Source organism: Phragmites australis, chromosome 8 (genome assembly GCF_958298935.1).
Source record: "Phragmites australis chromosome 8, lpPhrAust1.1, whole genome shotgun sequence".
In the NCBI taxonomy this organism is placed as follows: Eukaryota; Viridiplantae; Streptophyta; class Magnoliopsida; order Poales; family Poaceae; genus Phragmites; species Phragmites australis.
In genome coordinates, this window is record NC_084928.1 from 8,374,020 (window position 1) to 8,389,545 (window position 15,526).

At 42.7% G+C, this 15,526-nt stretch overlaps 1 protein-coding gene across 1 annotated transcript; it reads right to left on the reverse strand.

The window, feature by feature from the left end:
• Positions 1 to 2,005: 2,005 nt before the first annotated feature.
• Positions 2,006 to 3,998, reverse strand: LOC133926520 (ethylene-responsive transcription factor RAP2-4-like). The gene has a single exon (XM_062372495.1). It carries the CDS (start codon positions 3,360 to 3,362, stop codon positions 2,385 to 2,387), a length of 978 nt encoding a protein of 325 aa, XP_062228479.1. The 5' UTR covers positions 3,363 to 3,998; the 3' UTR covers positions 2,006 to 2,384.
• Positions 3,999 to 15,526: the final 11,528 nt, after the last annotated feature.

Sequence of the window (15,526 nt, forward strand, 5' to 3'; positions counted from 1 at the left end):
AGGTTGCTTCGAGGGGAAAACTCGGACAATTTGATTTGGGAGCCTCTCCAAACCAAAGGAAAATATATTTGAGACAATTCATAGAGTCTAAAACTCACTCACCAACCTAATAACACGATTCCTAGCATAAATCTCATCAGTATCCTCTCTTTTTGCTCCAAAGCTTAAGAACTCAAAATTTCGCAAACTTAGCTCCAAACTCAAAATCGACCCACTAATTCACACATTCTTACCGAAAGAAGTCTAAGGGACTTACCCACGGTGCTTGTAATGGTTGGTGACCACTGGGTGAAGAAGGAAATGAAGAAATCATACGGGAAGAGGAGTCCAGCCGTGGTTCCTCGTGCTTCAAGCAAAAACACCAAGAACGGCTCGAATCATTCCGGAAAATAAAAAGTGAATTGGATGAATGAGGAGGTTAGGAGTTAGTGATCATGTGAATATCACATGCATACCTCGATTCAGCTTCTAGAGGGAGGAATCAAGGGAGATAGAGAGAGAGCTTGAGAGAGAGGGAGCTCTCTCCTTGGTCGATTGGAAACGGGAGGGAGTGAGAGAAAGCATGATGGGAGTGCGGGAGTGAGTGGGAGCTGCTGTCCCAAGAGGAGATAAGTGGTTGGCCACCCATGTGGGCCCCATATGCTAGATAAAGAAGTTCGTTTCAACTGTGAATTTATTTTTTTCTCTCTCGAATTTTTTTCTCTCATCTAATTAACTTAAAACTAAATGCTCTAATGCTCTGATATAAAATTACTCAAAATTAAATCAAATACTTATGAAGCATGATTAGACTTAATTATGTAATTATGGCTTTAAAACGTGACAAATGTATCAATCATACATTGTTATCGATACATTCAAGCAGGAATGTCAAGCAAAATTATATAATCAAGTATGAGTTAAAGATTGAGCATGAATAATGGAGCAAATCAGCTACACTAGAAGAGAGCAGTCAACGTTAAGCAGTTTTGCCAATGGTAGAATTGTGCTCATATCATATAGCGTCGTTCCTTTTATTTTATCATTGAATTGTGATCATTCAATATACACAAATTATAATGGTGACGATGTATAATCTTAAAGTCAAATTTATAATATAGATCAATGCTTATTCGTGCAATTGTTCTGATTTCCGTTCTATCCAGAAAATATAATACCGTGTCAGCGACGGGTCATACGACGTACCAACGGCGCACTATTTTTCTAGTTTATCATTAAAGTATTCACTCCTGCATATTCTGAAAAAACAGAACATGTTTTTTTAAAGGCGGCTTCCTAATAGAATACTTGTAAGGTTCCTTTCTGAAGATAAGCAATCCAGATGGAGATTATGCTTCTGCAAATTTTCAACTTGGAATATAAGCACCTGTAAATGGGCCTCTTTCTTGGTGCTTGACTGATTCTTAAGTTTGCACACGCAACTCCAATTTGAAAACTTTACTTTTTAAGAGTAGGATTGAAAAAAAGAACGTTACGTTACTTCCTCTAGTTATAAATACGTATCTTTTTGAATAAGATATGGTCTCTAATGTATAATTTTGATCACTAATTTTTTATTAAAATATATTTATAAAATTCATTAAATTCGTGATATTATGAAAGATTTTAAGATAAATCTATACCTATGATTTTAAGATTTTCAAATTAAATATTTTAAAAGCTATTATTAATCAAAGTTTTAAAAGTTTGACTAATTATTTTTCCAAAGCAACATGTATTTATAACCGAAAGAGTACTTTTTAACCATACATTCTTTCTTTCATATCCTTCCTTGTTCCTTTCGTTTTTGCATTCCAACGCTAAACAAGCTAAAGTACCTTGCACTGATCAGGATCTAGGAATATAAATAGTCAAGATATTCACAAATGATGTTTACACCAAGCCCTATAAGAGTTGTGGAGTACACTACTTTTTTTTCTTAGATAGCCGTACACTACTTGAAAGAGACTTTTACAACAGTAGTTCAGACCATGAAGAAACAGAGACAAAAATGCAGGAAGAAACATGAAGAAATAGAGACTAATTTTGAAACATGAAGAAACAGAAACAGTAGTTCAGACCTCAACTGGCCTTGCCGAAAGAAAAAACACTACCGGCGAACAGTGTCAGAATATGACTTGGATCAGATTCGATTGTCTGATTTGGAAAAGAAAATGGACATTAGTGTCTAGTAACACTGCCGCTGCCGGCGAAGCAACCAGGAGATTACTAATAGCAAGACTGAAGATTAAACCCTTGTTAACGTACGACGAACTCCTTAAACCCTACTCGCAGCCGCCGCGGCCCATGTCTAATATTCCATCGGACCGATGCGGCAGCGGGCTAATAAATTAATAATTAACAAAAATTACACTGCTTAATTGAGCGTCTGCTTGTTGAATTGATCACGAGAGGATGGAGTCCCAGTCGATCTCCCAGGACGGATATTTGCTGAGGTGGAAGGCGGCGGACTCGTCCCACGGCGCCTCCGTGAAGTCTAGGCTCGCCATCTCGGGGAGCGGCGGCGCCGGCTGCTGCCACGGTGAGAGGAGGGGACGAGGTGAGCCGGCGGAGTGCACCGACCCGTCCCCCTCCGTAGTGTTCGACGTGGGCGGCGACGCCTTGGGCGAGTCCGGGGGAGCGCTTGCCTTGGACGTGGGTGTGGCTGCGAGGTTCTGACTGATGGCGGTGAGCTTGGCGTCGACGGAGGTGTCGAGCGGGCCCGCGAGGTGCGCGCCGCCCTGGCGGAGGGAGGGGAAGTTGAGACGCGCGGCGTCGCCGCGGAGGCGGAAGGCCGCCTTGTCGTAGGCGAGCGCCGCGTCCTCGGCGGAGTCGAAGGTGCCGAGCCACAGCCGCGTCCGGTTCCTGGGCAGGCGGATCTCCGCTACCCACTTGCCCCAGTGCCGCTGCCGCACGCCGCGGTACAGCTTCGCGGCCGACGATGGCACCGCCCCGGCCTGCTTCATGGGCTGCGCCCGCGGGCCGAGGAACGACACCCCCAGGACCTTCTGCTGCTGCGCCAGGAGCTGCGCCTGGATCTGCTGGATTTGCGCTGGCCCCAGGTGGGTCAGCCCCGCCGCAGCGTTCACCGACGGATACGCCGCCGGCGAGGTGTAGGACGAGGTGGGCGGCAGAGGCGGGAGCTGCGAGAAGGAGGTAGCGGTGGGAGCAAGCGGGGGTTGAAGCGTGGTGTACGAGGAAGCGGGGAAGCAGTACGAATCTTGAGGCAAAGCAGAGGGGTAGGAGGTGGAGGTGGAGGTGGATGTGGAGGAGGTGGGCGAAGCACTCCTGATAAAAGGTTCGAGTGCTTTCATGAGCTCTTGGTCCGAGGAGGACGAGGAGGAGGAGCTCAGCTGGTTTGTGTACAAATCTATAGCTGCCATTAGGAAGATGAAAAAAAGGACTACCAAAATATCGAATCTTTTTATGCAGAAAGTGAAATGGAGAAAACAGAAAAAGAATTTAGGGAAAATAAGTCCTGTTTCTTCAATAAAAGCGAAGAACAGAGGTGGTCGGTCAATGGTTGGTTGCAGCCTGAAGGGGGACTGTAAAAACAACCCTTTCTGGCTTGCTAAAAGGAAGAACCAAAAAAAAAAAGGAGCTAGAAGAAACCAAAAAGTTCTAAAAGAACAGACAAGGATTAATCCAGGAGAGAAAAAAGGTTCCCTGGATCTCTGTTCTCCCTACTAGAAGGAAGAGGAAGAAAGTGAGTTGAAATAAATTCCCAATCTTTTCCAGGAACAATATCTTGCTTGATCAAATAACACCAGCAAGAAAGGTCCCCGAAAAAGGCTTCCTTCCTTTACCTGCCTAGCTTCTACGAGGAGCAGAGGGTTCAGAGAACAAACCTGTCGCCAACGCGGTCGCGGTGGTGCGTCGTCGCCGTGGTGGTGGATCGCTCGGCCTCACCGGGGAAGTGGAGTGGGCTGTGGGAAGGGGATGGAAGGCTTGTCTTGTGCGCGTGTGCTTGGTGGGGGTGGGGGCTGGTGTGAGGGCGGAGGCGTCTCTCTTGGGCGTGATGGCCTCCGGCGCGGTGGTTTATATAGCGCGGGAGGCCTCCGCAGCCGCGGTGGCAAGTTGCGGAGGTGGACGAAGCTTCGCGTGGTGAATTACATGGTGTGCTCCTGCCTCTGTCGCGTGGGGCCTGGCTGGGTCGACGGTTTCTGATGCGTTGGGGTCTACAATGGATTGAGATGAATTGTGATGTGGGATTTAAAAAGAGAAGATTACCATATAAATTTGGATTGAACCTTGGAAAAATATTTTGATAGAATTAATCGTGCTCTTTTATTGAAAGCTTATACATTTGTTTGCTGATATGGTTCTTTTTTCCGAAAGCTAGGTGCACCTGATTTATTGCTTAATCTAAATGCCACCCATCAACTAAATGCTATACTCGAAGTTCCAAACATGGCTTAGATCATACGCAATGAATTTCCTTCGCGATTCAGAATCTCTTTGTAAAGTAATTTTTGTTTCATTCAGCATTTTCACGATTTTTCTTCATAGTTTTCTTTACGAATGGATTCTTAATGTCATTCCCTTCAGAATAGGATCATCTCTTCTTTCCTTTTACAAATTCATTCAAAAGAAAACTGTTGAAGATGAGGAAAAATAAAAGTATCAAAAACAAAGAAAAAAATTAAAAAGGAAACGAAATAAAGAAAAAATGGTTAGGATGATCTTAAGATAAGTGCTCTTGAAAAGCCAACGCAGTGTATCACGAAACCTAAACCGCTTGCTTATTTTCTCCAACAGATGGTATTCTTAGCTATGTATTTGTACTTATTTTCTAGGTGCACAATTTCAAGCGCATGCGTGTCTCAAGTTCCCTAGCTAGTGTGGACAAAAAACAAAAAAAAAACAATTTTCTCCCAAACAAGTTTGTAATAATAGCGCCATTCCGAGTGGTGCATGAAAACCGTGCAACAACTTAAATTCTAGCTTGGGAAAAGGGTAAAAAGTCAGAATTTTGACAGTCCAGGTCCTCCGGGAGCTGTGCCATGTCTGGTCATCTTCACAGAAGTGACAGTGTGATTAGGGCATCTTGAATGATCAGAGATAACTCCCATCTATTGATTGAGAGATCATATCTTTTAATATTACGATTAGTACAATTTCTTATACTTTAAAAAGAAAGTAAGTACTAGTTTTTTAAAAAATAGATAAAAAGCTAATTACTTACGAATCTCTCTCTTCTCTATGATGTACAGGAAATTGCAAACAACAGGATTCTCATAAATTTTGAAAAATTTACTATCTTTATTAAAAAATAATACTACATCCATTCTTTTTTACTTATCGTTTAGAATATTGATACGGTTTCTAACAAGTACGTTTAATTACTTTTGATAATTATTATTTGGTAAAAATTGATAAAAATTAGATGGTGTTAAAGTATTTTTTTATGATAAATTCATTATTATTATTTTCATATACTAATTTTTTAATAATTTTATATATATTAATAATTAAAGTTTTTAAAATTTAACTGTACGTATTCTAGAAAGATAACTGTTATCGGAGTTGCCCTTAGGCTTGAACGCTGTGTGGTCATCTGCAGCTCCAACGCTGCGCAAACTGGGCACCGAACGATTCAACCGGTTCTTCTCTCCGTCGCCGTCGTCGGGCTTTGCGAAATCACGTGGCGATAGCAGGTAAGCTCTGGCTGGTAACGTAAAAGTCCCAGGAATTCAAAGTAAAAATTGCCATCACAAGTATCCTTTCCCCCAGAAAAAACGAAAGGGAACCGATCGCCACCGCAAATAAGCGCGCGTCCAGCTCTAGGGAAAGCAACGTCTCGCGAGTTCACGCGGAGCTCGATCGCCACGCGCGCACGGACCCGATCAACCTATCGAGCCCCGGCCGGACCCGGACGTCGATGTCGCGACGGCAACTGGTCGCTCGGGGACGTTCTGACCGAAACCCGCGGCGCGGATGCGTGCCACCTCCATGCGCAACCGAGCAGGGCGAGAGCGCGCGGTTTCGCTCGCTCGCTCGCTCGCTCGCGCTGCACGCGCCCGTACATGCTCGCGGTGAATTCGCCAGCGGAAAAGCACTGCGCCGGACCAGAGACCGATCGATCAAACGGCCCGACGCGGATTGGCGAGCAAGTCGCACGCCGTGAACAGGAGCGGGTGCCTCTCGTGGCCACGGTGTGTGTGGGCGCCGGACGTGACGCTGGCATGGCGGAGGTGCGTGCGTGCGACGTCGCTGCGCTGACCGGAGATGGCGACGCGACGCGACGCATGTGGAGTGGAGGTAGCAAGGAGCAACGTGAGGTCAATGGCGAGAGCGCTGGCGTTTCCTTGCGATCCCGGCCATTCCGCGGACCAAGTGGGGTACTTGGGTGAGTTAATTCGGACGCTGCCCGGCGGATAAGGGTGCTCCATGCCTCCATTTGTGCCGCTCCTTGGTCTGCATGGGTCCTCGTGACTGACGTTGGTGCCATTGATTGTGTGACCAAACGTTAAATCAATCAAGGTGCTCACGGTACTGGATGGTCTATTCCCGCCCCGATCGATCAGCGGCTGCCAGTGGTTTTGTGCTCACGGTACCTGGATGGTCTATTCCCGCCCCGATCGATCAGCGGCTCCCAGTGGTTTTTTAAATACAATTTGGATGTAAGTACACACATCATACTCATATCTACGGAGTGCGTTCTAAGCATATATCTTATATAAGATTAAGACATATCTCACATAATATGGTCACATATTTAGACCACTAAACACATCCTCACACACCACACTCATATTTATTGACACCTATATAAAAAATGGTTCTCACACATCTAAATAAAATAAGAGGTATATATACTATTCCTCTTATGATTTAATAAAAAAATAGAATTAATTAACATGTTGGCATTGACCAAGGAGCTTAGCACTGGGCACTCGCTGCGCATGTCCTCGTTAACCATGCTGTCAGTTACAAGGCCGAACAGCGTCCGAGTAGTGCAGCCACTCGATCGCTCGGCAGCAGCTGTTGGTATCCGATGCCCGGTTGACGCGGGTGGGCAGGTCTGCTGCCTGCGCTGCACCGCACTGCACCACTGTTACGATCCTTAATCACCAAATCATACCAACAAGAGTACTTGTAGTTTGGGATACAATCAAGATTTACAAATTCGTGTAGCAAACCAAAAGCCGACGGTTACAAAAAAATCGTGGTTACCGCGATACCAATTCGAAATTCGATGAAAATTCATACAAATTTAATTATGCAAATTTGCAAATCGGTTGCAAAATCTGGCCGAATTGGACTATCTGTTACCGAGCGGATTTAACGGTAACGATCGGTTTTTATGATTTTTTGACCGATTTTGATGATAATCAAACTGGTCAAAATTCGAGTGTTTTTTTTACGATAACTGATTGAATTGTGGCGGTAACTGAACGCATTATTTGAATTTTTATGAAGTTCAAGAAAAATAAAAAAATCATTAAAAATAACAAAAAAGTCAGAAAAAAATAGAAACAAATATAGCATGAGTTTTGATGTGTTTTGTTTAATTATACTATATACTCTTGTATATATCATACATAGGAGAAAAAATTTGTAAAAAATAAGGAAAAATTTTGGCATGACCTTTGCTATATTTTGGACATTTTCAAGGAAATAAATAGATACTAATAGCAATACGAGCTGAACCATATAATTGTTTCATCAAATATATGCATATATTATGTAAGTAGCACCTTAAATTAATAAATTTGTAGAATTGTTCATACAAAAGTTAGAAACACAATCACATGTGATGATCGATGCTTAAATATAGTTCGCATAATATCCACGCCACATTCAACCTACGAAATGGAAAAAATTAGTACAATACCATGGTATATAGATAAAGTAGTTGCAGAAAGTAAATTATCATCACCTTCGGTACCACCAATTTCTAACCGGGGGGGGGGGGAGGGGGAGGGGCGATTAAATTCGGTTGTATTGTACTTATCGGTGAATATGAGCATTATCCGTCATGTAGATAGCAACTCTGCCTTAAACTCTACCCAACTTTGCCCCCTCATGCAAAAGTGGTTGACCATTGTCCTTACAATATGGTATAAAACTCAAGATCTTGCCACTCATAGATCCACTGAATAAAAAGCTCTGACTGAGCATCGGGGACAAGATAGTCGTACAGATATGATACATAACTACTCTCCATGCCATAGTTGCTGGAATATCTCGCATTATCTTGTAGTCCATTATGGCCACCCCGTATGACATGTCTTTGTGAGGATGGGATATTGTGGTCCTCATCTTGTGAAGCTAGATGGAAAAATTACAAGGAATGGTCTTCAACCATTTGTATTATCCTTAATGGAATGCGGCTTTGGGGGCATATTGATGGTACAGCTAAGAAGCCAAACTTTCTTTTGGGCAAGAATGAGAACATTGAGACATGGCTTGCTAATGAAGCCAAAACTCAAGCCATTCTGTGTCAGAGCACTAAGGTTGCCATTCGAATGGATATATGCGAGTTATCTTCAGCTGAGAAGATGTGGGAGCACTTAAAGAGACGATATCTTCCGAACAGTCAGGCTCATCAGTTTTCAATTCTCAATCAGACCTCTTCTCTTCATCAACGAGAATCTTCAGTTGAGGAGCTCTATAATCAGTTCAGTGTAATTTGGCGTCAGATGGATTCTATGGCACCATCTCCATCCCCAACATGTAAGAATTGTTATATGAGTTTGTGATGCACCTTTGGTTTGATTTTGAGGCACTACATGCTCGAATACTCAATTGTCCTGTTACACCATCACATGAGGATGCTCTTGCTGAGCTTATTGCTGAGGAGACTCGCCTTCGATCTCTTGCTGAGTCCTCACTGGTGTCTACATCTCCCACAGTTCTTGCTGCTCCACATCATCCAAGCACTCGCTCTTTTGCATCTAGTCAGTCTCAGTAGTTAGGACACAAACCTAGCCGAGATATGCAGTGTGGTTTTTGCCAAAAATTTGGTCATCATGAGGATCAGTGCTACACACGTTCTCCATGCGTCTATTGTTAGACACATGGTCACCATGAGGATAAGTGTCATAAGCGTCAGAATGATCAGAAGAATCAATGCCATCGACCTCGTGCTACTTCTGCTTCTATCACAACTACTAGTGTTTCCCCTACCCCACCTGAGAATTATACTTATGCTTAGGTCATGTCACTTCTTAAGGGTCTTCAGCTTGGACAATCTACCTTACCTTCTGTAGGTCAAACTGGAAGTACATCTGGACCATCCAAGTCTTCTGGCTATGCTGCTTATGCTGCCACAACTCATTCCTCACAGTCAAGTAATACTAATTCACCTTGGACATTGGACTCCGGTGCTTCATTTCACATGACACCGAATGGTACTTTGCTTCAGTCATGTTCCACTACACTTGAAGCATCTTGTATTCAGACTGCTGATGGTACTTCACTACCAATTTCTTATCTTGGCAATCTCAGAACTCCTCAGTTCACTGTTACTGGTGTTGCTTATGTGCCCAATTTGTCCATGAATCTTATGTCTGTTGGTCAGCTCACTGATATGAAGTACTTTGTTGGATTTGATGAAAATGGTTGTTATGTGCAGGATCGTCGAACAGGGACTTTTGTTGGAGTTGGCCATCGCCATAGGGGATCTCAGGGGTTATATACTCTTTTCATCTGCATCTTCCAACCTCAGCACTATCTACTACCTTTGCTTCCTTGCACTCTGGACATGCTAGCTTTTCTTTGTGGCATCATCGTCTTGGTCATTTATGTGGCACACGTTTGTCTACTATTGTTAAACAAGGTGTCATGGGTTGGGTCCCAATTGATACTAGTTTCACTTGCACGGAGTGTAAGCTTGGCAAACAAATACACCTTCCTTATTGACCTAGTGTGTCTAGGTCTACTTCTCCTTTTGCCCTTGTTCACTCTGATTTCACTTGCACGGAGTGTAAGCTTGGCAAATAGCTACACCTTTCTTATCTACCTAGTGTGTCTAGGTCTACTTCTCCTTTTGCCCTTGTTCACTCTAATTTATGGGGCCCGACTCCTTTTGTTTCTAAAGGGGGTCACAAGTACTATGTTATTTTTATTGATGACTTCTCTCGATATACATGGATATACTTTATGAAACATCATAGTGAGCTCTTTCACATTTACAAATATTTTGTGTCCATGGTCAAAACTCAATTTTCTACTTATATTAAAAAAAATTGATCTGATTGTGGTGGAGAGTATTTGTCTCGTATTTTCAAGAATTTCTTATCAGAGCACGACACTCTCCCTAGCTTTCGTGCCCTGGAGCTCATGCCCAAAATGGTGTTATTGAGTGCAAACATCGTCACATCATAGAGACTGCTCGCACTCTTTTGCTTGCATCTCATATTCCACCACATTTTTGGGTTGACGCTGTGTCTACTGCTGTTTATCTTATCAACCTCAGCCATCATTTGTCCTACAAGGCCGAAGTGCGGGTGAATGTTTCTTCTCTTTTCCTCCATGATACGATCATCTTCGTGTTTTTGGTTGTACCTGTTATGTTCTTCTTCACCCATATGAGCAAACCAAGTTGTCTACTCAGTCTATCGAATGTGTTTTTCTTGGTTATAGTCTTGAGCATAAAGGATATTGTTGTTATGATCCTTCTGCTCGTCGAATTCGTTTCTCTCATGATGTTTCATTTATTGAGGATCTCCCTTTTTATGCATCTCCTTCTTCTAGTCGATCTTCATCTCCTTCTAACACGGTATCATTTCTTTTCTTCCACCAATTGTGCCTTTTTTCTCAACCTTCTATTGATTTGTCTACTATTCCTAATAATCCTTCCATTGCTCCTCCATCTCCTTCACCTCCTATCATATCCATGCCTTCATCTCTTGTTGACCCTTATCCACTTCATTTTACTCGCCACTCTCGTCCTCCTGTAGATGCTTTACCTATTCTCACAAATAACCCATCCTCCCAAAGCTTGGCTAACTCTGATGAAGTCCATGTTGATGATCCACTTGCTCCTGCATAGAGGTATGATCTCCGTCATCGTAGTAAGATTCCTCCTCCTTCTCGTTTTGGTTATAGTGCTCTTGGTGTTGTACAGGAGCCTCATTCATACCGGGAGGTAGCTCTTATCCCTGAGTGGCAATTGACCATGTCTGAGGAACTTGCAGCCTTGGAGCATACTGGTACATTGGATGTAGTCCCCCTGCCTCAACATGTTGTACTGATTATGATGCGCATTTACCCGATATTCTGAAAGGTAATATGATAAGTCGATTGGTGGAGCTTCGACGTTGATGATCCAAAGGTTGCAAACAGAACAGATTGAGAACCCTCGCAACCACTACACCACTACTCCGTGGTTATCAACCATGCCAAGACGCGGTTGACCTTACCAAGAAGGATTTTCCTGCAAGCGAATCGAGAACACAAGTAAGAACAGGTAGATGCAATATGAATATTGCTAATTACCAATGAAGTACTTGAGTTGCTGCTTTCTCCTTTTTGGGTGGAAAAACTTTTTCCGCTACTAGCTGATTTTCATATTCATTCTCAAACTCTTTTCTTTTATTTTCAGCTATTTCTTGTTCAGATTTTACAATTTCAGCAGAGGTTAAAGGTAGGAAAGTTATTTTCTTTCCTTTATGCATAAGGGTGTACTTATTACTTCTACCATGATGTGTGGTATCAGTGTCAAACTCCCATGATCGTCCTAACAAAAGTGAACATGCTTGCATGGGTACCACATCGAAATTAGCATAATCATGATATGAACCAATAGAAAAATGCATCCTAACTGTTTGCGTTACCTTCACCTTACTGCTATTGTTGAACCATTGAATGTGGTATTGATGACGATGTATTTTTGTCGGCAAGGAAAGTTTTTTGATCAGATCTGAACTTACCAAATTGTTGCAGCTTCCTCCATCAATAATGACTCGAACACGAAAATCCTTGACTATGAGGAACATCTGAAATAAATTGTGGTGTTGTAACTGTTCCGCTTGCTCCATTTGAGTACTTAACACTTGCTGCACAATGAGTGTCCTATAATTCTCTGTAGCAACTGCACTCAATTCTTTCTCATTGTTGATATCCGTCTCATGTTCGTCTTCATCGCCTACATGGTTACCTGCAAGTGCATATTCATCCTCAACATCACTAGCACTTACATACCCACCATCTTCTGTTGCAATGTACGCTCGCTGACTTGGGTAATCTTTCATGAAATGTCCCATTCCCTTGCATCGGTGGCATACAATCCCGGTCAATCGGCCTGTAGAAGCAACCGAAGAAGATCTCTTGGCTAGACCCTGCACACTTACGGATTTGCTTGCCTCAGGAGCTTGCGACGGTGTCGAAGGTACTGCCGAACACACCCTACTCGAGAAGGGGGTAGCAGACCGTGTAGCTGACCATGGGGCTATTTTGACTTGTCCTGGTGTTGATTTTGAAGTGGTCGTGTTTCCAAAATTGCTCATTGGCCTCTGTTGTCGTCCCTGCAATTCTTTTTCTACCAGACATGCAAGTTGAAACAATCTTAGAACACTATTATATTCTTTGTAATCAAATATATCTTGAATTTCATGCCTTAACCCTCCATAAAAGCATGTCATTGTAGCCTCTTCATCCTCAATAATATCACAATGCAACATACTATTTGTAGATCTTGATAATATTCTTCTATGGATCTATCACCTTTGTTTAAGCGCTGCAATTTCTTACGCAAATCACGTTTAAAAGAGGGTGGAACAAATCTGTTATGCATAGCAACCTTTAAAGTATTCCAAGTAGTAGGAGCTAATCCGTCGATGCATATCCTATTCCACCAAATAATTGCAAAAATTTTAAATTCACTAGTGTCTTGCCTAACTGTATGCACTTCAGGAACTAAATGAGTATTAAACTTCTGTTCTACCGTCATCTCTCAATCTGAATACCTTTCAGCATCATAAGCATCCTCAAAATATGGTATGGTAATCTTAACTTTTGCAAATAGATCATCATTAATACGTAGGTTATGTTGCTGAAAATTATTACCTCTCATACCTTGACGGTTGAAGTTCAATCGGTTCCTTTGTCGTTCATCAAAGGCGTCATGTTCTTGTCTCAAAATTTCATCATCCACGACGGACTCCTCTTGTTCATAGTCTGCACCATGAGGATCCACTCGACCATTGTTCGGTGACAGATTAACCAATCGATCAAAGCGTGTAATGAGCATTGCAATGCTTTCATTGAGTCGTTGCAAATGCGGTATTGGTTCCCACAAGCTTCTTATCAATGTCGTAATTAATAGTTTGTCGATGATCCTCTAATAACATTGTGAGTTCTTCCCTCAAAACACACTCTTTCGCATCTGATGTTTCTCCTGTCATGGTTAGTCAAAGATAGAAAACAACGAAAGATAAATTATCCCTATCGATTACTAGGTGGTGGAGGTGGAGTCACACACTCTCAAACGTCTTACCATGCTCTTGCAAGTGTTCTTACCAATCACCACAGTGGCACAACCGGTGGTTGGTTCGTGAAACCTTATCGGGTGCGAGTGAGGTAGTTGCAAGGGGAGAAAACCGTTCTGATCGAGAGAAGTGTAGCTTGGATAGGCAATATTTTGTATCAAGGAATAACAATAATTGAAATCAGATTAGCAAAGCTGAATAAGATTCCACATTACTCGTCACAGTTGCTGGTCCGAACACGTTCTAAGAACTAGCTCAAGCAAATCGAAAACTATAACAGACACAAGCACAATGGAACAAAATTCGCAATGCAAACTGATTTTCTCTCTTTTTTTTTTAGTTCTCTCTCTCTCTCTCTCTCTCTCTTTGCACTCTTTGCTTTCTTTCCTTTTTTGCACTCTTTACTTCTTCTTTTTTACACTCTGTGCTTCTTCTTTTTTTGGCACTCTTTGCTTCTTACTTGCTTTTCTTTTCTTTTTCTTTTTCTGGCCAATGTGACACAAACTCAAAAACTCTTCTAGTGCCTTCTCTCCCTCTCTCTCTCTCTGAACGTTGGCTATTCCAACTAGGTGGTCGGAGTGATTGGTTGGGACCCCGAGTGGGTGGTCGGAGTGACTGGTTGGGACCCCAAGTGGGTGGTCGGAGTACTTGGTCAGATCCTGAGTGGGAGGTCAGAGTGACTGGTCGGACCCCGAGCAGGTGGTCGGAATGACTGGTCGGGACGAGTGGGTGGTCGAAGTGCCTAGTGGTCGAACCCGAGTAGATGGTTGATTCGACTAGTGGTTGAACTTGAGTAGATGATTGAAGCAACTAGTGGTCGAACATGACTTGATGGTCGACTCGACTAGTGGTCGAACTCAAGTAGATGGTTAAAGCAGCTAGTGGTCGAACACAACTTGATGGTCGACTCGACTAGTGGTCGAACTTGAGTAGATGGTTAAAGCGACTAGTGGTCGAACTATGCAGATGGTCGACTCGACTAGAGACACAAACTCAGCTATTGCAGACAAGGGCAGGCCGAGATACACTACGATTAAACAGCAAGACTCGACACTAGAAACTAGATCACGATGACTCGACCAGCAACAAAGACACCGACGATGGACTCAAACTCAATAACGCGAATACTGGAAACAAAATTGCGAAGGCACAAAGTGGTTTGGACAGTGGAAAAACTAAGATCTAAATATTTTTGTGGGGTAATTTTTCTGGACTCTTGGTAATGGAAAACGACGAAACAAAGGGGATAACTGAGATTACCTAACAGGCAACCGAGGCTCTGATACCACTTGATACGCATTTGCCCTATATTTTGAAAGGTAATATGATAAGTCGATTGGTGGAGCTTCGATGTTGATAATCCAAAGGCTTTAAACAGAATAGATCGAGAATCCTCGCAACCACTACACCACTACTCTGTGGTTATCAACCGTTTTAAGACGCGGTTGACCTCGTCAAGAAGGCTTTTCTTGCAAGTGAATCGAGATTATAAGAAAGAACAGGTAGATGCAATCTGAATATTGCTAATTACTAATGAAGTACTCGAGTTTGGGTTCAACAAACTGATAAATGGCAAAACTGTCTAAAACAGAATAATCTAAGTTAAACCTAAGCCTAAACTACAATGGCTACTGTGTATATATAGGAGGACATTAGGAGGTCAACCTAGGATTGTGCAACCATAGAAAGTGGCGTATACAACTTGGACTCCGACCCCGACACGATTACAAGACCTAACAAGGCCCAAAATAGTGGTGCAACACCTTATTTCTTTGAATCTGACTAAACTATACATGATATTTAGCCGAATTCATATCCACTGGAAAGGGCTCATTGTAAGCTTTCCAGAATGTCCAAGATTGCCTAAAACGGATTTCGTATGAGAGAGTTATGCCCGCTTTACTGACGTGTTGTCTTACGACTCGACCACGACCACGACCTCGAGCTTAGCCTCGAGTCTAAGTAGACTTCGCTTTTGAGGGGTGACCTCTGGGTAAGGTTATGGTGCTTCTTCCATATTTCTAAGCAATAAAATATCATAAGAATTTAGTAGTAATCCATCCAAGGAAGTATGAACAGTAAAGAACGAGTTCACCTGGTGATCTAATTGT

Bases quoted from the DNA above. Each gene is read 5' to 3' on its own strand.
- LOC133926520 (XM_062372495.1), bottom strand. From the start codon at position 3,362: ATGGCAGCTATAGATTTGTACACAAACCAGCTGAGCTCCTCCTCCTCG.